This window comes from Oryza sativa, chromosome 7 (assembly GCF_034140825.1).
Source record: "Oryza sativa Japonica Group chromosome 7, ASM3414082v1".
NCBI lineage: Eukaryota > Viridiplantae > Streptophyta > Magnoliopsida > Poales > Poaceae > Oryza > Oryza sativa.
Window position 1 is genome coordinate 29,066,054 of NC_089041.1, and position 22,345 is coordinate 29,088,398.

At 42.2% G+C, this 22,345-nt stretch overlaps 2 protein-coding genes across 6 annotated transcripts; both read right to left on the reverse strand.

The window, feature by feature from the left end:
- Window positions 1–387: 387 nt before the first annotated feature.
- On the reverse strand, window positions 388–12,623 carry LOC4344297 (uncharacterized). 3 transcript variants are annotated; one of them, XR_010742295.1, is made up of 19 exons: window positions 11,522–12,623; window positions 10,997–11,203; window positions 10,355–10,416; window positions 9,773–10,262; window positions 8,986–9,186; window positions 8,564–8,819; window positions 7,759–8,002; window positions 7,260–7,420; window positions 6,565–7,164; window positions 6,187–6,353; window positions 5,832–6,045; window positions 5,558–5,749; window positions 4,955–5,071; window positions 4,089–4,334; window positions 3,610–3,814; window positions 3,117–3,295; window positions 2,157–2,308; window positions 1,165–1,426; window positions 388–1,085 (listed from the first exon to the last, which is right to left on the reverse strand). XR_010742295.1 is itself a non-coding variant. In XM_015791382.3 (19 exons), the coding sequence occupies exons 1-19, from the start codon at window positions 12,328–12,330 to the stop codon at window positions 807–809; spliced, it is 5,004 nt and encodes a 1,667-aa protein (XP_015646868.1). In that variant the 5' UTR covers window positions 12,331–12,623; the 3' UTR covers window positions 388–806. The 3 variants fall into 3 exon arrangements, 2 of the variants coding, with proteins under 2 accessions (XP_015646868.1, XP_015646867.1); XM_015791382.3 differs by having other exon boundaries at window positions 3,117–3,313; window positions 7,260–7,363; XM_015791381.3 differs by having other exon boundaries at window positions 3,117–3,313.
- A 4,020-nt stretch (window positions 12,624–16,643) lies between these two features.
- Window positions 16,644–21,452, reverse strand: LOC4344298 (protein ENHANCED DISEASE RESISTANCE 4). Of its 3 annotated transcripts, none has more exons than XM_026027033.2 (3): window positions 20,844–21,452; window positions 18,782–18,981; window positions 16,644–18,680 (listed from the first exon to the last, which is right to left on the reverse strand). In XM_026027033.2, exons 2-3 carry the CDS (start codon window positions 18,900–18,902, stop codon window positions 16,873–16,875), a joined length of 1,929 nt encoding a protein of 642 aa, XP_025882818.1. In that variant the 5' UTR covers window positions 18,903–18,981; window positions 20,844–21,452; the 3' UTR covers window positions 16,644–16,872. The 3 variants fall into 3 exon arrangements, with proteins under 3 accessions (XP_025882818.1, XP_066168150.1, XP_015647717.1); XM_066312053.1 differs by having other exon boundaries at window positions 20,185–21,452; XM_015792231.3 differs by lacking the exon at window positions 20,844–21,452 and adding an exon at window positions 19,713–20,123.
- Window positions 21,453–22,345: the final 893 nt, after the last annotated feature.

Below are 22,345 nucleotides of genomic sequence, written 5' to 3' on the forward strand. Positions count from 1 at the left end.
CCAAAAAGAATCGGTTTTTAGATGCTTGTAAGACTACTGTAAGTACATATTCAAGGAGAAGCTCTGAACTTAAAAAAAAACGGGGGAAACAATGAAGCAGGAGAAGAGAAAATATTGCCCAGCTGCCTGTCAACTTGCATAGCCGAATAGCACTCGACGCAAGCCGACATGGGAAACACAGGCTTACCACAGGCATAGAAGAATAATTAGGACCCCAACCACTTCCTAAATAATGAAAGTAAATACCCCCCATCGGTAACAGAAACAGTATATGTGTCCATAAATCTATGTATGAAGACAAACATATAGTGGACCACAAATGACAAAAGAAATGGCACTTCTCGGCATGTGAGTATGTGACAACTGTCTTCCAGTAAGAACAATAGCTTGACCAAAAATGATCTGAACTGATCTTTCATTTACTAAAGCAATGTTCATAAACATGTACACATGTTAAGGATATTTATTACCTATCAAAAATCAAAAGGAAAATAAGACGGCGGGTTTTATACAATGATACACATGCTTCTGTCAGGCTAACTAACTAAATTTCACAACATCTCCTTAAGTACATACCCGATGCTCGGGGGTGTCCTAAACATTCTATCACTGATGCCAGATTCTAATATAATGATCCGAGAAGCTCCAGACCATAGTATATCCCTACCTTCTGTAATTTTAACATAATTTAGAACTAAGAAGGCAATCGATAAATCCAATTAACTAAAATATCTACAGCATCAATTATTTCAACCTCTTTCATTGCCTCTCCGAGTTCCAGTTGAAAGAATAAGTCAGCTGATAACTTAATGCTGGTTGTCATGTTGCTCCAATAACCTCCTTTCAGCAGCTAAGCCAGCTGCAACAGATGGAGGTAAACTTCTCATATGCCCACCGGCCCCACCGTAATTCTTATTCTCCTGTTCTGAAGGCTGATCAAGTGTTGCCACAGGAAATAAAGACTCAATATCCTTCAGTGTCAAAACAAGCTCATCTTTGAAATTTTTTGATTTACGGTGTATCGTGGAGCAAACAGCTCTGCCCCTGTTTAATTTGTAGATGCTCTCTTCAATAGTATTCTTCACCTAAAAACAATATAATGCTTTAGGAATTTCTCCATGGATGGTTTAAATGAGATGAAGTAGCTCAGGATTTGGTGCTTACAATAAAACGGTGGATAAACGTGCTTTTGTCTTGCCCAACTCTATGGATCCTGCTGATAGCTTGCGCCTCAGCTGCAGGGTTTAACAACGGCTCCACTAATATTACATGTTGTGCTTCCAAAAGATTAAGACCATTTGCACCATGCTGGATAAGCATTAGCAATACTTGAGCAGGTTGCATCTTGGAAAATGACTTCTTTGCTTTCTCTCCACTTATACTACTTGCCAGACCTTTGAACTGGGCAAGCGCTGTTTGCGATTTTCTGTGAAAAGTAACACACTTTCAGTAACCCCATTGTCATTGTCCACAAGATTCAAGCATATAGAAGAGGACCCTCCTTGGTGATAATCATCTAGCAATAGGACTAGAAGCAGAGTAGGGGGAAAAAATCAAGTTTTAACTTAAAGAAATACTCCCTCCGTTCAGAAATATAAGGCATATTATGTTTCATCAGGATAAGGCTTTGACTAACAATTGCTTTACTAATATACTCCCTCCATCCCAAAATATATTAACTTCTAGCATTCAAAATTTGTCCCAAAATAAAACAACTCCTCCACCTACTTCTTCTCAACCAATCAAAACCCTCCCCATTGAATTTCTCCACTTACTCCATCTTCTTAACTAATCACGGCATTCTCCCATTTAATTCCACCTATTTCTTAATATATGTGCCCAACCCTAAAAGTTCTTATGGGACGGAAGGGAACATTATTTATGCGACACAAAAGCATAATCATAAGTAAGTCTGAATACGAATCTAACAACATCAATTTTGTCACAAAAATTATATCCTAATAGAGTAATTGTTGATCAAATCCTTGTCCTAACAAAACAAAGGAACAAAATACAATTTATATTTTTGAATGGAGAGGAGTATAATCTTGTATGCACTTTGCGCTACCTTCAAAAAATGTGTATAAACAGATATACAATATCATTACTCAGCTCAGCATAGTGAGAAAACTCAGCCTTGGTTACGAGTATCTCACCTTCCTCCTTTCATCCGAACATAAGAGATATTGTTAGCGGCAAGGGAGTGCTCTAGCACATCAAGAACATCATTCCAGCTTGAAAAAACAAGTATTTTGGCTGCTCCGTCAGTTGAAGTGATCCTCAAAATCCTTCTTGTCACAGCTTCAATCTTAATTACAATAAATCACCAAAATAAATTAATCAGTTATTGCACCCAACCTGAAGATAGAACTACTAAGGAGCATGAGTTTGGTAGTTTGGTCAGTGATTGCACGTGCATTCACATTGCACCAACTTTTATGCTCTGTAGAAAAATTGTGACAATATAGGCAGGTCTGTGCCTATCTTATCAGGGATAAAAAAACAATTGTATAATTAGGAACTTACTTTGTGTTATGAGCATGGGTCAGAATTTCTCTGGCAGCGGTTTTGTTCACGCTGAACAGTACCACACAGTACGCCATTAATTTAGGTATCAGGATAAATGGTTTTTATATTGTATATTCCCATTAAATTTTTATGGATATACTCGTTTCTATATTTGATAATTGCAAGTACCAAGCAATTTAAGATGACATGAAATCTATCGTATACATGTTATTATATTAAAATAGGGTAAATATGGATTAATATAATGATGTTGATTGATTTGATTCTGCTATGATTGTATGAGAAATAAACCTAAGAGTTGTATATTAAATACAATTCTACTTTCAATGCAATTTTATTTAGCTCTGCGCAAACGCATGGGAAATTCACCTGGTTAGTTAATTCAAAAGGCAATTACTTGCTTTATGCAAAACAGTAACTATTGCCTTCTATGCAAAACCAGTACAAACAGACATGTGAAGTCTAAACAAAGTTGCTATGCAGTATCTGCCTTCTAAATGTAATATAGCAGGTTGTAACTCAATAAGCAGTAATCAGATATTTGAAATGCGGGACATATAAACAATTACAAGGAAATTAAATAAAACCTTTGTTCCATATGAACCTTGGACAGAAATAGCGCTTTCTGCCAAATCCTCAATTTCTCTATCAGCATTTCCTCTCTGGTTTTCAACTACAAAAGCAACATTTTCAAGATCTGTACGTTGACGGCAAGTAGGGCACATAATCCATTTTTTGCTCCTCCCAAAGTGGGCTGCAGCTTGTTCTGTCATGTAAAGACAGCCTGAGAGCAGTGAATAGATAAATTCAGTAAAGATCAAGAGTTTAGTATACATCAGATGAATAAAATTGTCATGGATAGATCAGCATGGAACTTGGAGTTGGAAAATTGAAAGATCAACAGAACCAATCTATAATACAAAACATAGGCACATGTGTTGCATGCTTACAACAGAACAGAAACAGTAGAAACATTAACTACGTGACAAGTTGTCTTTCTTCCACTGAAATAAATTTAAGAAAAATAGCATAAAAGTATAAGTTGTAAATAAAATAGAAGACAACTCTTGGGATACTCACACTTGCAGCAAACGAAATGGCCACATTGGAAAACCATTTTCTGGTCAAAGATCTTCTCCTGACAAATTGGGCATGGTTCATTGATAATATCAGAAGCAGTTTGCCCTGTGGCAGGGATGGAAGTTGCTATAGCAACACTGTTGCCTGACTCGGGCAGTGATTCACCATGCTTGCCCAGTGGTTTCTTGTTGGATAGCACCAATCCCTAAAAGTAAATAAAATACAATGAGAATTTCTAAAATAACAGATAAGATGGGTTATGGATTCTTATGGGAAAATTAAGAAAGATAATGCCTGATAATAAAGTAGATTCTGTATTGAAAGGAGGCAGTTATATACTTTTATCCAAGTAAATGATGAGAGCTGTCCAGGTGGAAATTATACAGTTGAGCAGTGTTTAGAAATAAATGGAATGTAGAATATGTAAAATAGAATATCAAATTCACGGCAGAGTGCAACCCATGATAGCAAGTATTGACCTTTAAGTATCTGAGTTGGCCTCTTATACGAGCTAAAGATGACAAAGACAAGAATTTTTCACTTGTAAACTGCACATTGTATGGTATAAGCTCTTCTCTAGTAACAATATTGACTGCACTGGGTTCATCATCTTTCTCCTTGAGCTGCAGGCGTGAGAGAGACATCTTGATCTCATCATGGGCACGCAGTAACTGGGTCTGTGCTATTGATAGATTCCTTGCTTGAGAGAACTCCTTGCGCATAGCCTACATTAGCACATAATGGTCAGACAATATCCTATCTCGTGGTATTTTTGAACCTTCACATTTTAGACTAAAACATATGGATCACTTAGTAAACAAAGATTATAAGGTTTGACATGTGGAAAGGTTCCTAATTAGATTCACCTCCATCTTTCCATATGTTCTCTAGACATTACAAATGCAAGTGATCTAACAAGACAATAGTAAATTTTACATTGATGCAGGTTAATGATAACAAAAAGAAGTTCTGCTGCAGGGGGGAAAATACCAAGACACAGTAAAATAGAGATAAGATACTCATGTTTTATCATTCCGACTCAATAATAATGTTTTGTTTGCTTTTAATTTACTACAAAAATCAAGACACAGCAAAATAGAGATAAGATGCTCATGTTTTATCATTCCAACTCAAATAATAATGTTTTATTTGCTTTTAATTTACTACAAAAATCAAGACACAGCAAAATAGAGATAAGATACTCATGTTTTATCATTCCAACTCAAATAATAATGTTTTATCTGCTTTTAATATACTACGGTGATAAAATTTATTTCAGCAACTGCAATTACCAGCTAAAACATGTCAGAAGAGAAGGCAGTGACATTAAAAATATTTTCTGTACCTCAAAAAGCAGCAAATTCTTTTTAGCAATTTTAGCAGATTGCTCTCCCATTATTGTCTTTGAGTGGGTTAGAATAACCCTTAAGGAAGTCTCAATTCGAGAAGGATGCCTGTAGACCTGTAAACAGCAACCATATAAAAACATAAAAATGGTAGATAAAACATAAATGGATCACTATATATGCACTTTTAATTGCCATAGAAAATCCAAGAAATTTATAAACCATTTCAAAGTAATTTCCGACAAATGAAAAGTTGAACGAAATCATATCTGACACTTGATAATATACAAAAGCGAGTTGATCTATACAGGCAGTAGTGCAGTACAGTCTTTTTTGACAGAAATAAGTCATTAACCATTTCAATTTGATAAATAGAAATAACCTAGTTACAGGAACAGAGTGGTGGGGGCGAAAGTCCAGGAACCAGAAGCAAATAAGATGTGGTCTAACTACCAGATCTCTAGTAGTTTAGACTAAGAAGGGAAGTTTAAGAAACAAAAATATAAGACCCCCAGGCACAGGTATGGATTAATCAAATGAAAGCCTGAAAGGTGACATCTGCTTAGCTATATTTCAATATAAAAGACATGACAAGATGATACCAGAAAACCTTCTCGAGCAGATCTTGGATTCTTATTGTCGTCACCAGGTTCAGATCCCTCGTTAGTTTTAGTATTACGAAAAAACTGATTCAACTCATATTTTCGCCTTTGCAAGTCCCTTGCTTCCTCTACTGAGGCAATAACAGAATCATTATTTGATTTCTTAACAAGAAACAGACGTGCTTCATACCCCTACAAGAATTGATGAAATAAATGCATGATCAACAAGCAGAAGTAGGGAGGTACCTCAAAAAACATTAGCATATAAAACTACCTGAAACAGATCATCCAATTCACATTGGATGCATAAAGAACCATTACCATCATAGCAATTTGGACAATATCGCTGACACTCAATGTCTTCATCCTTTGGGCTATCCATTGTTTTGTCAAGTTCTAAAAGTCTGTCCATCACTTGTTGCCTTGAACTTTGCAGAGAATCAATACCAGTTTGAATGGTATACTTCAACCCAGCAATGGTTTGAACCCTAAGCAGAGAACAAGACAACCAAGTTATCCATCAATTGCCATAAAAGGTTTTAATTTATACAACCTCTAAACAATTAAATCACTGCAAACAGGAAGGACAACAAATTGAATGGACAAACTGAACATAATTTTCTGCTGACCTGGAAGACATCCCTGTTGAACCCAAGCCAGTGGTGCTTTTATTGGAAGAAATATCAATCTTCCTAATGAGCTCATCAGCAGAATCCTTGTTCTGTTCAATGCAATCCAAAGCATACAGCCACCAATTCATATTTTGATTCTGTAACTCCATACTGAGAGTTGAGACCTAGAAGCAGAACAGCAGAATTTCATTATATAAATAGTGATGACTTCTACATTCTACAACACTGAAAATACTTAGGTGGAGAGATTATTGTTATAGAGCATTACAAAGGAGACATAGAACATTCCAAAGGGGGAAGCATGGAATAGGAGACGAGAAAATAAATAAGTTAAAATCGCTAGGTGCAACTAAAATATAGCAGTAAAAAAACAACCTCTGTGAATGATGCACTGAAATCTTTCTGTGCTATTAGTAGCTTTGAAGTAAAAACTGACAGATACTTTTCTCTGATTGAATTGCAAGTATTTTTCAAACAACCATCAGCTAAGCATACAGATGACGTGTGGCATCCAGAATCATTCTCTACATCCATCTCTTCACTTCCACATACTTGTGTATTGATGTTTTTGTCTTCCTTGGATGTTTCTGGATTATCAGTCATCAAACTTGACCTGCTATTCTCACAAATTTTCTTTCGCTTTATGCCACACAGACCTGAGTCAGCGGGACTAGTTTCCTTTCTTTTTCGCGCACCATGGACTTCAGAGGTTTGTTCTTTTAGTGGGCATTCTTGCAAATACTCAGAACTAGCTCTGAGCAGCTCCGCAAGATTGTGGTTGATATGAAGATTCAACAAAGGGTCAACACGGAAATCATCAAAATTTTCACAGGCCAAAGCTAGTGCTTCTTTATACAGAGAGATGGCCTCTTGATTATTTTGTTCAATGACAGCAAGTCCAGCAAGACCATTCAGGGCGACAACAATTTTCCTGAGCTCTTCCTCCCCTTCGACTTTTGCTTTCCCAATAAGAACCTGCATAAAAAGGATAACTAACAACCTTGAGCACATTATCATGTAATTACACTGAAAATTATATGGTAAGGTACATAAAATCATTAGTTGTTTACCTGTAAAATTTCACCCATTGATAAAGGAGTACGCTGCAGGGAGCAGAGACCGAAACTCCCCACTTGCGGGTGGCAACAAGCTTGTCGAAGTTTGAGCAGTGGGACTAGGAGTTTGGCAATGTCATCATTGGAGAGGTACAAATTTGATACAACATTCGAGTCTGAGAGAGAAAGGGAGTGGCGTTGTGGTATTTTTTTAAATAAAGGAAATACAGGGTGGTATTGTGGTAACTGTTCAGCAACTAAACCACATGTTTAGCTGTATTTTGATTTTGTATCCAAATAAAATCTTTAAGGAGTTTAAGAGCATTGTAGACATTATTACTTTGTTAGAAAGCAAAGCGTAAATAAAGATGAAAATTTCAGACAGCACATTTTTTTCATTGGCTGGTCATATGAGAGAAAACTAAAACAAGAAAGAGAAAGGCAGACACAAAAGTAATGGATGAACATCCTGTCCCCACGGTATCAATCTAGCAAGCAGTAATGTGTGAAGTACCTGATATTGGCTCGCTTTTGTTGGCATCATCTCTGATACGTCTTATAATTTCATGTGCATGGTCCATGCAAGTGGCATGCTGCTTCTGATAGAAATATTCTTCAATTGATGAAAAGATGAGCCACGAAAAGCACTCTTCTTGTGGAGGCAGCTGTAACTCCCGTGAAACATGAATTTTAGAGGAGCGCCACATGATTTCCTTGAAGAACTTGTGTGCATAATTCATAGCTACCATGTCCCCCTTCTGCAGGTCAATTTGATGAAAACACAAGAGAGGGATTAATCAATCCAACCATCAAGAAGAGAATGTTATCAAAGCCCACAATGGCGTAACACAGACAACACAGAAAAAAAATTGGTGCACTAAGCAACGAATTTGCAGTGTCTTTGTTTTTTCAGGGTTTTAAGTTCTTAGTATATGCCCTGTCACATCCTCATTTTAGCCATCCAACCATTAGTACTCCCTTCTCCTCCTCGTTCTCTCTGCATTAATGGAGGCATGATAGTTGTTTAGCCTCTTGTTTGATATGCCTTTGATTTCTAAAACAACAGTCTTTTTGGGATGGAGAGAGTAGTAATTAGCCAAACAGTAAGATCTATAGTAATCCAGAATTAGATTATGTAAATCCATCATTACTACTATGTATATAATATTCAAGTTCTGTTACTATAGATAAAGTGATCAATATTTACACAAGTGGTGAACAATGCAGCGTGACAATCTTCCATTTTCAATAGGTGGCGCAACCTCTAAATTAGGTAGCATGTAATAAATACCCATAGTTACTGGTAGTAGTCAACGTACCTCATATGGGTCCCTAATAATATCCACCCACCATCTATATGTGTCAAAAGGATGAGTTTTGAGAAAGCGAAGAAGCCCAAAAAGATCATCAAGCCGGCGTTGTATTGGAGTTCCCGTGATACACCAGCGGTGTTGAGCATTTAGCCTCATTGCCATCTCAGTCACAGAAGTTTTGCTGGACTCTACCATCTGAGCTTCATCCAAACATAGCCGCCACCAGTGGACCCTTGTTAGGACAGTTGGAGTGACAGGGTACCTAGAGAGTTGAAGACAGTTCAGCAGGAGTTAAGACAGCTATTTTCACACTGATGCATCAATGGTATATCTAATGGGCTAACAATGGGCATGATGGGGTACCCGGAACAAATATGTTAGTTTGCCTATCTCAGTTTATACAAACTAGAATAATCAGTAAATGATACCTCTTTTGATATCTCAAAAAACGGCGATCACCATCATGCCGATCAGAATCATGTGATAGATCTTCTTTCAGGACATCATAAGTTGTCAAAACAATGTCAGCTGTGCTTATCTCAGCCATATCACTTTTTTGGGTAGATGTTAAGTCCGTGTTCTTTGCACCTTCATAAATGCAAACTTTCAGAGATCCTGGTCTTGTGTGTCTAAGAGCAAAAGGAGAAACCGGTGAGCATTACAATCATCATTTGCAGAGAGTCATATTAAGTAAGAGTAAATGCCGAACATTTGAAAAAAAAATCAAGTTTTGCAATTAGCATTCAATAAAAAGCTGGGTGATCATGCTGCCGATATATTGAGGATAATGACCTAGCATTACCTGCTTAAACAAGTCTAGTGAACTAGATTACAAGTTTGGTAACATGCACCACGATTTGCTCAAAATTGGACTTATTCTAGATAAAAGGCATTTTATCACGAGTGTCCTTAATTCTTATAGAAGCATGAGAAGAACTTGAATTCAAGTTTGCTAAACTCTCCAATGCTCAGAATCAAGCAGAGGTAAAGAGGACATTATGTGGCTTACACAGAGAAATCAAAACAAGGAAAATATGTGGCTTACACAGAAATCAAAAGTTCAAAACTATCTTTCTACATTCTAATTTGGGAGAAATAGGAGCATAAAGAATGGTAATGCAAGAAGTTTCTGATATAGTAATGTGTATATTTAAAACATAGAAAATACTATATCACAATACTGTTCAACTACTGTACAGGTAAAAGAAATCATACCGGATTATCTCAGAGTGCCACTGTGCCAATATTGGTGATGGGCATACTATCAGCGTAGCATTACTAGATATATTAGTTTGGGCGGCTTCAATAAGCTCCAAGCACAATGTGCAAATATATTTTTCTTCTGTCTCTGCAATGCAATACCTGTCTTTCTTCTTCCTTCTATTTTTTGACTTTAGGGTTCCTTTTTCATTGTTTGATGCTTCATCACCATCATCATCATCAACATGCATTTCCTCCTTTGGTGAGTAACCAACACAACTAGCGTGTTGCCAAGCGTCACATATGTCACACTGGATCCATATCCCCTGGTATGCAGAGGTTACACTTGCAGCTCCACAAATGCACTCAACTCTTTCTCTTTTATGCCTCTTTATCTGATCTGCTCCTTTTATATTCGAAGAGACAGAACAGTCTGCTGAATATGGCCTGCGATGTGCAAAAATGCAAGCCAAAAGCTCAACAGTTTTCCCTAAGCCCATTTCATCTGTATTTAATTAAGCACACCAAAAGCATCCTCATTAGTGACAAAAAAATAAATGCATTTGATTTATCTTAACAAACTTAATATCAACATACCAGCCAAAATGCCCCCAGAGACATAAGGTGGAGAAGGTTCTGGATGCATCGAGACATTTCCACTGTGAAGAAACAGATTTGATGAAATTTGAGGATACTCATACAAAGAACGATTTAAAATTCAGATAAATGAAAAGAAAGTGTTTAAGACACATTACATTCTGGATGCAAAAGACACTTCCACTGTGAAGTAACAGATTTGATAAAAATTGAGGATGCTCATAAGAAGATTACAAAATCCCAGTAATGGAAACATTGTATTTAGATAAAAGGATATACAGAGTAAGAAAATAAAATGCAAAACAAACAAAAAATGTGTCTAGGGTAGGTATATAATGTGTTTCCAATTGTCTGAAAAGAACCAAATAGAACCTTGACATCAACTAAGCATAACTGACAACAAACACAAAGCCAACACCATCATACATGAAACCAAATTATCATTTATTTCCTTGCATCCATGATGGCAAAAGCTGATAGATAGTTAACATAATATTGTCTTCATATCAGTCATTATAATTAAATGAAGCAGTGAAAAGGATGGTCAATATAGTGTTTCACACATAGTAGGGTCTTTACTAGCATTTAAGGAAAACGTAGCAAAATCATGGGAAGTGTATGTGATATGTATTAAACTCTTACTTGAATGGATTGTAGAACATCCTAGATTTCTTGTGCATAAAATCTATGGGAACACAATAAGGTGCAGAATGAACATAATGTTGATTTGGTGATGAAATCATTGTGTTTCCCTTTTCACGTTGAACCATCCAATTCGCTGCACGAAGTTGATAGGTTCTGAGATGAGGAAGCAAATCGGGAAGCTCCTCTTCCAACAGTCCAGCCTCCCTGTCAACAAGTAAAAGAAAAGAAAATCATAAGGTAACAGCAATAAATAGTAGCTACATGTTTTGTACAACTTAAGATAATAGAAAATCATATGCATTTGCCTGAAGACAGAATATGTTTGTAATAAAAATAAAGCATTTATCTCATGTTGGTATAAATGCTTCACACACAACGTCAAAAAAAATGCTTCACACACAACGTCAAAAAAAATGCTTCACACACTTCTTGAAGTGCGCAATTGTGGTTTTAGACCACCCACAACAATTTATTCCTAATAACTTGTGAGATAATGAGATGTATAAATGTAAGGGAACATACATTGAGGGCTTAACGGCTTCGTAGAAAGCAGCAAGATCAAACTGAGAATCCTTCTTTGGGGTAAAATCACCATTAGCACCTCCATTTATAGGCCGGGCAAGACCATCCATCCCATATATTGCAGCCGAGGTCATGACCTCAGGACGAACCCAAGCCATCATATTCATGAAACTCTTCCTCCACGGATGCCTTGTCACCTCCAACAATGATTCGCATGTAGCAAAAGCCTGCTCCATCAACCCCAATCTAACTCTAAATGATGCAACCGACACGGAATCAGCAGACCGAGATACAGCAAAGGCATGAACACGCAATGTCACGAATCTCAATCTAACCAAATGGGCGAGGCCTGATACACCTTCATCGGGACCATCAAAACATCCAGAGAAAACCATACCGGCGATGGCATACTCCAGGATCACACAATCTGAAGGTACCACAGGCCACTGGCCAAGCCGGAAACCCTCCTCCGGCGCGTCGCGCACCCGCAGGCGCAACGAGCACCTCTTCTCCCTCTCTGCCTCGTGCAGAGCCGCTACGTCCAACGCCCCCTCTCCCTCGCCGGAGATCCTCACGTCGCGCATGACCAACTCCGCGAGGTCCCGGCGGTCGCCGTCGCTCAAACACCACGTGCTATCATCCACCTCGAAGCACACATCCTCTCTCCTCCTAGCCTCGCCCTTCGCCGCGCGCCTCGATTTGGAGGCGCCGCCGCTGCCGCTAGGGCTCGGCGCGTCGGGCTCCGCGGCAGCGGCAGCGCCGGGGCCTAGGCCTACCGCCCGGGCCGGCCGCGATTTCCTCCTCCCCATGCGCGATCCCAGCAGATTAATCGAGCATCCGATCCGGGTTTTAGCTCTCCGGAAGTAGAATTGGGGGGAGCCTCACGCCCTCACCAAATCAAAACAAAAAAAAATCTCCAAAACCTAGCAATGATTCGTGGATTGGAGCTCGCGAGGTCGAGCAGGAATGGAATTCGAGGGATGAGATGATGGGTGGATGAGGCGTCGCTCGAGAGATTGGATGGTGGCGGAGGATTGGAGGAGCTCGCCGCTGTTATCTTCTCGCGAGGGGTTTTAGGACGAACTGAAGAGGAAGGGGGAATGGGGACGAAGGGTAGTCCCGGTAAATTTTTGAAAGTGTCAAGGTTTTTTAGTCTCGATGGTGTTATGTTGTGAAAATGCAAAATTATTAGTGCTAAAAGTGTTAAAGGAAAGAAGGTGGCCTTAAATTGGTGAATAATAATCCTCTAAATACCAAGAATGCCCTTCGCTAATTAAATCAAGAAGCAATCAGCAAGGTTTCGGAGTGCGAGCGGGTTCTAGGGTTCTAGCACTGCAACGGCAGCGGGAGAGAGATGAAAAATCAAATGGATAAAAGTTGTGCACTATTAGCAAGGAAAATAACATTGCCTTGTCTATAATATACATTTGATTCTAATAAAATCTATCACTTCACAACACTTGATTTTGTAAACCCCGGATGTGATACCGGTTTAAAACAGCAGTATATGCATAAATAGACGTCATATACTTTCTTTACAAAATAAAAAAAATGATTTTCTCGCATATCATCTACTTCCTACCTCCATCTCCCTTCTCCCTTAATGTTATATCTCATCTTTTCATTGAGAAGGTTTTCAATCCATTTTCAACAAAAAAAATCTTAGATGCACAACCTAAAATCAACTTAACACCCTCTTTTCTATTACAAAACATGGTCCTCGTATATTACCTTGTTTTAGCGGTGATGGTATACTATGAGTCTATCCCCGAAAAAAACTGAGTCTACAACAAATAACAAAAGAAAGAAGAAAATCACCTTCTTCTCAAACAGAGTATTTGAGAGTCATCTGACTTCAGTGTTTACCCAATACCTTGAAAATAGGAGAAAGACATAGAGTAAAGAAGGAGAAGTTATAGAGGAGTCGTGATGACGTACAGGTTAAGAAAAGGATAAGCAATAAGGTTGTGTTTAGATCCAAGGGTGAAAAGTTTTGGCATGTCACATAGGTGTTGACAGAAAACACGTGGCCTGGGAGATCTGCTTAACTCCAGTGCAGGTCCAAAGCTCGTCTTTGGATGTATTAGCGTGCCAGTTGATTTGATCCTGTAATCAACAAGAAATAGAAGCAAAGAAACCGTAGTTAAATCTATAAATGATAGCCGATCGGCTAGATGCCGATGACATATCATTTATCTTTGGGCCGATGTCATCCATGTATCGATCGGCAGTCATGAATACGTAAAGAAGAACTAAATCTACTCGATCGGCTGTAGATATTAACAATATATAATCCTTATATCGATATATACTTAAATCAAGTGATTGGGATAGATCGGTCGCCATACCGAGACAGTATAAATCACTTGGATCGAAATATATATTAATAATTAGACTATATACGTTCATAGCATAGCCGATCAGATAGATCTAGCATGTATCGGCTAATACTCCGATACCACTCTATGTTAAGATGTTAAAGCAAGTAGAATATACTAAACAAAAGCCTAATATACTTAAATGCGGCAAGATCTTAACGCAAAGGGCAGATTTAACATGTCAATCAAGCATATAGGATAAAGAGTAGTTAAATCAGATACGATCGGCTGAAACTCCGATGCTATTCTAATCGGCAACTAGAAGGCAGGCTAGGGATTGATATTCTAAGCACGACTTAATAGATCAAACTTAACTGATGCAGCATTAAGTATGAAAAGAAAAATAATATCTAGACAATCAAGCCGCTAGAAGTCTCATGGAACGGTAGATGTCTCATATAATCTAGACCAATATCAATATTTAACCTAATCGGCTACCCTCTATTGACAGATATTAACCGACGGTAGGTTAGATGATGATATTGCTAGAGATTATGTAAAACATATGATAACTCGACGAATTACATAAACAAGATTAGAATGTCATAAAGATGGAAGCACTAATCCCGAGAACGCAAGCCGCCATAACAAGTTTACCTCTTGTTGAAGATAGAAACCGATGCAGCTCAACCCGAAAGCAAGAACTCGTCGAAATAAAATGAAAGTAAAAAAGGGTGGCGATGCGCCGAAATTGTATTAAACATGTGTGTTTTATTACATAGGGCTCAGGGTCCATTTATACCCGAGGATTACAAGATATGCCCATATCGGACACAACCATTATCTCTAACAAACTCTAAGACACCACAAGTCTTTGCGGCAGACTTTTGCCCACACTTATCTATAAGGAATTCACATAAAATATCCTAGTTAATAGATACAATTGCCTTCCCAGGACTCTATCCATGCGTGGCAATCATCTTGAAGTACATTAACTTGAACCCGATGTCGCGCACAAGTCGTATTGTCGGAATCGGCAATATCGGCTTATTTAGCTCGACTCAGACTCAGCCGATCTTGTCGTAGCCGATCTGGACTTCAGCCGATTCCTGCCCTGTTTTCAAACTCGATCTCCGCTTCCGACTTTGCTTCGATCTAATCTTCTCTCCGATGCTGATGTTACCAAATTTGGTTGTCAACAATAGGATATACGGACACACGTTTGAAGTATTAAACGTAGACTAATAACAAAACAAATTACAGATTCCGCCTGTAAACTGCGAGACGAACTTATTAAGCCTAATTAATCTGTCGTTAGCAAATGTCTACTGTAGCACACATTGTTAAATCATGGAGCAATTGGGCTTAAAAGATTCATCTCGCAATTTACACGTAATTTGTGTAATTAGTTTTTTTTACTATATTTAATACTCCATGCATATTTTCAAACATTCGATGTGACGGGGTGAAAAATTTTTGCGTGGGAACTAAACATGGCCTAACACTAGCCTTCTCCCCTATCCTTTACTGACATTGAGGAGGTGGAGAGTAGTAGAGAGAAAAAAGAAGGCGGAGAGTGGGCTGTGTTTGAGGGTGAGGGGATTGAGAAGATTGGGAAGATATGCAAAACGAGGTGAGCCATTAGCGCATGATTAATTGAGTATTAACTATTTTAAATTTCAAAAATGGACTAATATGAATTTTTAAAGCAACTTTCATATAGAAATTTTTTTGCAAAAAAATACACCGTTTAGTAGTTTGGGAAGCGTGCGCGCGGAAAACGAGTGACAATCTCCCCAATCTCTCCCCAATCTCCTTTGAGGAGGAGGGGATTGAGGAGATTGGGAAGATACGTAAAACGAGGTGAGCCATTAGCTCATGATTAATTGATTATTAACTATTTTAAATTTCAAAAATGGATTAATGTGATTTTTTAAAAGAACTTTCCTATAGAAAATTTTTACAAAAAACGCACCATTTGGTTGTTTGGGAAGCTTGCACACGGAAAACGATGTGCTAAGTACATAGGAGGAAGAGGGATTGGCAGGAGTTTCTATTACTACAGGATAAATTTCTACTATTACATGTGTCACATGACTCACATGTAGGGTTTAAAAAAAAGTAGATGTAACTCATCCATTTTTTTAAAAAAAAAGAGTTGAAGGACATTAAATGTCTAGGTTTGAAGTTCATGATAAATTCCATCATACATCATTTTTTTTCCCTCTACGTGAGCAGCATTTAAATTATAAAAGCTATTAAACTATATTTATATCCATGTTTTCTAAACCTTTTAAAGAAATTCTCTTTCGCCATAATGACAATGCTGAGTATTCACACTTGAAACACAAACAAACAAATAAACAAGAGTGGTGATGGCGGACAAGATTAAGAAATGGCATCTATAATGGCACTCCTTAACTTACTTATCATATCCATTGCCATCAAGGAGTTGGAGAGAGGTAGAGAGGAAAGTGGAGTGGGAGAGAATATATTCTAGGAAGAATATGGATGTGCTTAGTTATTTAGAAGCCAACGCTAAAAAACAAATTGCGATGAAAAAAATATCATAAAATCAAATTTTAAAATTTAAATTCTGGTATCTGTTTATAAGCTATGAGGCAAACGATGTAACCTTAGAGTTTTAAAGAGAACGATGATAATTTGTCCGATTAAATATTCCTATCTAGGTTTAGAGTTCGTAATAAATTTGTCCATAAATCAAACTTTCCCCTTTCTGTAGCATCACTGGAGTTCAAATTGTAACGCAGATATTTAACCATATTTATGTTGTGTACTTAAAGTTTTACCAAAAGAAAGTTCCTTTTCACCGGGATCGTAAAGTGTTGTATTTACATTTAGATGCAGCACCATTACACCCGAAAATGAACAAAACAAACAACCTGTTGATCCACCAATATGAAACCTACCTAAATGAATCCGAATGAAATTCACTCTACCTATAAGAATTCCAACGACTGAAAATTCTGTCAAAATTCCAGCACCTGAATCTATCTCTAGTTCTCTACACTACTATGACTTGATCCTGATTGCTCCCATTCCAGTCGTCCCCTTGCTGTTGAGTATCCCCGGCAATGGCCAACCGGACCCTCTCAGCCTCGACCTCTTCAGCGCGCCGCTGCAATCCTCGTCTGAGTCATCGTCGCCGCCGTCGTCGTCGAGGTCGACGCAGACGCCTTTCCCTTTCCGGTCGTACAGCGCGGCGGCCTCCGGCGTCGTCCTCTCGGAGAAGCTCTCGTACAGGTCAGGCGAGTGCTGCCGGAACAGCAGGTCGCTCGCCGAGCCGTACCCCATCAGCCGGTGCAGGCTGGAGCCATGCTGCTGCGTCGCCGCCGCCGCCATCTCGTCGACGGTGTTGAACGACGAGTTCCTCGACACGTGCAGCGGCTGCTCGTCCTCCGTGGAGTAGCTCACGTCGACGTGGCCGAAGTCGTCCAGGAACGCGAACTTGTCGCCTCGCCGCCCGTGGCCGCGCGGCGCCGCCGGTGAGCCGTCGGCGCTGTACTGATCGCCGTGCTTCTTCCTGTCGGGGTCCCGGTAGGAGTAGCTGAGGACGGCGGAGCACGAGCCGCAACGCAGCTTGCGCACCGTCTTGGTCGAGACGGCGAAGTCGGCGGGCACCTGGACCAGCTTGAAGCAGCTGGAGCAGATGATGAACGGCGCGCCCTTGAGCACCGGCCGGCAATGGTTCCTGGGTGGCGCCCGCCGCTTGACGACCTCCTTTGCCGCCGCCGCCGCCGGCCGCCGCGGCGCAGGAGATTCTTGCGTTCTTGGCCTGCAGCAATGTTGTCCCCGGCAGCTGGTGCACGCTTGCTTGCCATGGTGAGGGGGGCAGCAACCGTGATGGCATGACGGCCCATGGCGCGCGTCGTGGCAGCACGGGTGATCAGCCCTGCACCGGCGGTAGCGCCGCGACGGCAAGCCACGTGGTGGAGGTGGAGCAGCGAGCTGACCAGGCTTGCCTGCACGAGCTATGTAGCCGGGACGGTGGACAGCTGCGTGACGCGCTCTGATGGCTTGGATGCTCGCCGCCGCCGCCATGGCCGCGTCGCGAGGAGCGTAGCCTTCTTGCCTGGGAAGACGAGGAGGGCGCGCGTGCGTCCTCGGCTTGTTCAGTTCAGGAGATTTACTGAAAAGTTCAGAGAGGTCGTCTTTCAGGTTGTCCACTGTCTTCAGGATCCTCTTCTGAAGCGGCGCCAAGCTTTCTGGTGATCGACGCGCATGGCCATGAGGAGGACTCGTCGCCGGATCATCCTCCCGTTTCAACACAGCCGGTGCAGGTTGTGAGTCTGGGGTTTGAACTGAACTTGGTGGAAGCTCGACGACATCGCGGCGTGGAGATTGGGATGTTTCCTCTGAACTTTTCTTGCCTTCAGCATCAGATTCAGTCTGGTCGCTTCGTTGAACATCTTGCAGTTCGGTGTTACTGTCTTCTCTACTCTCTGAAAATTGCACCTTGCCTTCAGATGCTCTGTCACTGCACTGTGCATCAGCTGCAGTAGCTGCATCTCCTCTTGTGAGATCTTCAGAATTGCCAACAGCTTGCTGACTGGTACTCTGAACATGCTCTTCCTCCTTCTCAGCTGGCACCACTCGCTCTGGCTCAGGAGCATTGTTCCTCGCCGACACGAGATCATCAGTCTCGCGTCGGCTTGTCATGTCAGCTCCTTGCTGCCCACTGCTGATTTGAGCTTCAGGAGTGGATCCACTGGTGCTTGCAACATCACTGGAGCCCAGGTGCTTGCTGTGAGGAGGCAGGCCACTCCCCAAAGAGGAGGGAGCACTGATCACCTCCTGTGAGTTGCCGGTGCGGTTTTTCGCTGCGTAAAAAAAGCAACAAAATCCGTCAGAGACTGACCAAAAGGCAAAAATCCAAGATCAAATTCTCGATCATGAGCAGTCATGGAGCTTGAATTCTTACCTCGGAGGGTAGTGCCGCATCCACCGCATTGGTACACCGGCGCGCCGGTGGGCTCCTGAAGAACACTGAAGCATTTGGGACACCTCACATGGCGAACCACTCTGGCGTCTGAGATTGCCATGAGCCGACAAGGCCACAGAACATCACTCGCATGCAGCAAAAGGTGTATCCGGCAGGTGCTAACCGATCAAGCTCGATGTCTGTGTTGGGAGACAGTTACAAGAAAAATACTCGTCAGTGTTCTGCTTCATCGAATCTGCAGTTTCTGACGGAAGAAGAGAGGAAATCCAGGAAATTTGTACTACTTGTGTGGAATTTTGTTGACTGATAATATATACTAATACATAGAACTTAGTTTACATGCGAATACAATAGTAAAGGAAAATGCCCGGTAAGCCTTAAGCACGTAAGCATCAAGAAGCGACATGTATGTTTGAACTTTGAACTGTTCGTCGAGGGCATTATGTAATTTTCTAAATTTAAAAACTAGTGGTGTATCAGAACTCTGATGATGTCATTAGTCCTAATTAACACAATAACTATAGCTACTAGTAGTAGTGGAGTACTATACAAGACGAAGTACAGGATTTAGACAGAATCTTCCTCAACAGAAAGTCACGGTTTTTGTGTGTGACCACGCACACAAGGTGTAAGCCACAGCAAATGAACGAACAGAACAGAAAGAGCCGGCTATTGGACACTACAAGCTGGTAGAAGATGCTTGCCCATTTCCAGTTAATTTCCAAAACCCTTGGTAATCCTAGGTACGTTATCTTTCGCATGATGAAAAACAATTAAGAAACCAAAAAACATTTCTGAAACCTTAAGAGAGAAAAAAAAAAGAACTTGCTGAGCTGATGCCTAAAAACTTGAAGTAGATGAAGAAAGCAGAGGAGGAAGAAGACAGTCGGGTACAGGAGCACCCACTCACCTATCTTTTGTTTTTTTTGGTTTCTCGCTTTCCCCTTCAGTTCCAGACGCTTCTCCTAGCTCCTGCTTCGATCTCTCCTGTTCCCAATCCTCAGAAACTACTCAATCCGATCCTCAAGCTCCAAATTTCCAAAATCAATCCTCAGAAGCTCCACGCTTCTCCTGCTCCAACTCCAATTCTTCCGGCTCTCTCTCAGATGCAGAGAGAAAGAGAGAGAGAGAGAGAGAGAGAGAGAGAGAGAGAGAGAGAGAGAGAGGGAGAAGAGACAGCTCCAATTCTTGGCAGTTATGGGTGCAGTGACGCCAGGAGAAACGATGCTGATATATATAAATAAAAATGGGAGCGTCGTGTGAAGAGGAAGGAGGAAGAAGCAGCTGAGGAAGCAAGAAATGATGGGGTTTGGGGTGATGTAAAAATGAAGCGGCGTGGTGGAGAAATATTTATATGCGATGGGGTGGAGAAGAAGTCTGACCGCTTCCGCGATAGCGAGTGGCTGGCTTTGGACTCCTCCTCCTCTTGGAGAAGAAGAGGAGGGCAGGGAGGGCCAGGTCGTTTGGTGCGACCGTGTCGCCGACGCCAGTCGCGAGTGCCACCGCGTCGTCATATCCAGCGCCCGCCCGCCGCTGCCTGCTGCTGCTGTGGCCTACTGGCTCGCTCGCTCGCTGTGGACTTCTGGATGCCACCGTGGCTACTGGCGCGCGTGTAGAGCGAGGGTTTTCTGGATGCCTCATGACGCGTGTGGTGGGGTAGCGGGAGCGGTTGCCGTCACGCGGCCACACGGCACGCGGCGCGGATGGGGAAGGGATCGTGCGTGCGCTGCCTTGTATCGTCTTTTTCTATGCCCTTTTCTCTGGCTCGTGTAATCGTACGTGTTGGCGGCTGCAGACGAGGAGTAAGGCCATCCACAATGGGTAGCCTCAGAGCGTGCCCCTGCTCACGGCGTCCGCCTCCCGTCCGCACACCGTGCCCTTGGAGGGGGGGCGCGACCCCCACGAGGGGGACGGCCGGCTCGGGCTCCTCCAATCTCCTTTTCCTGAGGCACGGCTCGAAGGAACCCGTTGTGGCGACCTCGGTGCCCCATTCCCCGCCTCATTCCCCTGCATTTTCCCTTCTTGCCCCCCCCTCTCTCACCTGGGCGTGGTGACGGAGCCGGCGCGGCCTCGTCGGTGTGGTGGATGGCGACGAGAGAGAGAAGCGGCGCCGGCCAGATCTAGCCCACCGGCAGCCGGATCTGGAAAGAGAGGCGGCAGCTTGGACGCCATCGGCCACCGCACCGCGCTCCTGCTCCCGCTCCCGCGCTCGCGCGCCGTCCAGCCTCCCACCGCTCGCCGTCGGCCAGATCGCCCCTCGCGCCGCTCGCCCGTCGACCAGCTCTCCGGCGTGCGCGGAGACGGGCGGCGGCCGGCGGCAGCCGAAGGGCGCGGAGGGAGCAGCGACGAGAGAGAGGGAGGGAGGCAGCCCTCCTTATCGCCTCGCGGCCGCCGGCGACGAGAGAGAGGCGAGCAGCGAGAGGGAGACAGAGAGGCGGGCGACAGCGGTGGCTGGGGAGAGAGGGAGATGGATGCAGGGCTGGGGATGGCGAGGAGGGAGGCGGCGGCGGTGGCTGGGGAGGGCGAGGAGGAAAGCGGCGGCGGCGAGCGGCAGGGGAAGAGAGGAGGGAGGTGGCGGCGGCAAGCTGGGAGGAGGCGGCGACGAATGGGCGACGAGGATAGCGATAAGAAGAAGCTAGAAGCCAAAAGTGGGGGAGGAAGAAAAGAGAAGGAAAAAAAAAAGAATGAGCTGGGGAGGGGTATTTGGGGATTTTTCACCTGGGACTCCATTGGGCCAAGACACCCATTGTGGGCTATAGTACTCTCACCGGGTTGTTTTAGATTTTGAGGAACCCATTTAGGGATACCTTCTATTGCGAATTGAGTTTCCTACGAGTGTCCTCAGTTAGTGAGGATACTCTATGAGTGTCTCACATTGTATATGTGAGTACTCCTACTTTATTCTCCTGTTTTAAACAGGTCAAGAAAATAAAATTGGTTAGTACGAGAACTATTTATTTGCAACAAATTGTACTAGTGTGTACCAACTGGAGTCCGGAATCGTGTGCATAGCACAGACAAAGCAAGTTTTGCAGACACACGCAATCATTAGAAAAAAAAAACGCCGCGGCCAAACAGAACAGCAATAACCGCATGAAGCATGTTCCTTGCTTAAACAAAGAAGAAAAGCGCAAGCATGCCGTTTCACATCCATACGTGGAGCAAGCGAGCTAGAGAGACCAACCCACTTTCAATGGGCAGCGATCACTTACACGAGGAAAATAAAAAGGCAACGATATGTGTATGATGGTCTTTGACCTCGTGCAGAGCTAGCTAGCTCTATCTATCTCTTGGCATCGTACCTGTGTACTATAGGACTATCTACGTGTGTGCGCAGTGAGCATAGAAAACGAAGTGCCGTTGATAGTTTTGGTCGTGATGTTGTTGCCGCATGCCGGTGCGACAAATATCACATAGGAGGCTCAGGAAGGCATGGACCGATGGACGGTTCGGCCAAATGAATGAGCCGATAGCCACAGCGTTCGGCTATCATGATCATGAAACGAAAAAGGCGTTTCTTGGCTGCAGGTAGGCACCGTCGGT

Excerpts from the sequence above, each read along its gene's own strand:
- LOC4344297 (XM_015791381.3), bottom strand. The coding sequence starts at position 12,330 with ATGGGGAGGAGGAAATCGCGGCCGGCCCGGGCGGTAGGCCTAGGCCCC. Across the intron at positions 11,204-11,521 it reads GAAGCCGTTAAGCCCTCAAT|GGAGGCTGGACTGTTGGAAG; the intron begins GTATGTTCCCTT and ends ACTTGTTGACAG. Across the intron at positions 7,165-7,259 it reads CAATGGGTGAAATTTTACAG|GTTCTTATTGGGAAAGCAAA; the intron begins GTAAACAACTAA and ends CTTTTTATGCAG.
- LOC4344298 (XM_026027033.2), bottom strand. The coding sequence starts at position 18,902 with ATGGCAATCTCAGACGCCAGAGTGGTTCGCCATGTGAGGTGTCCCAAA. Across the intron at positions 18,681-18,781 it reads ATGCGGCACTACCCTCCGAG|CGAAAAACCGCACCGGCAAC; the intron begins GTAAGAATTCAA and ends TTTTTTACGCAG.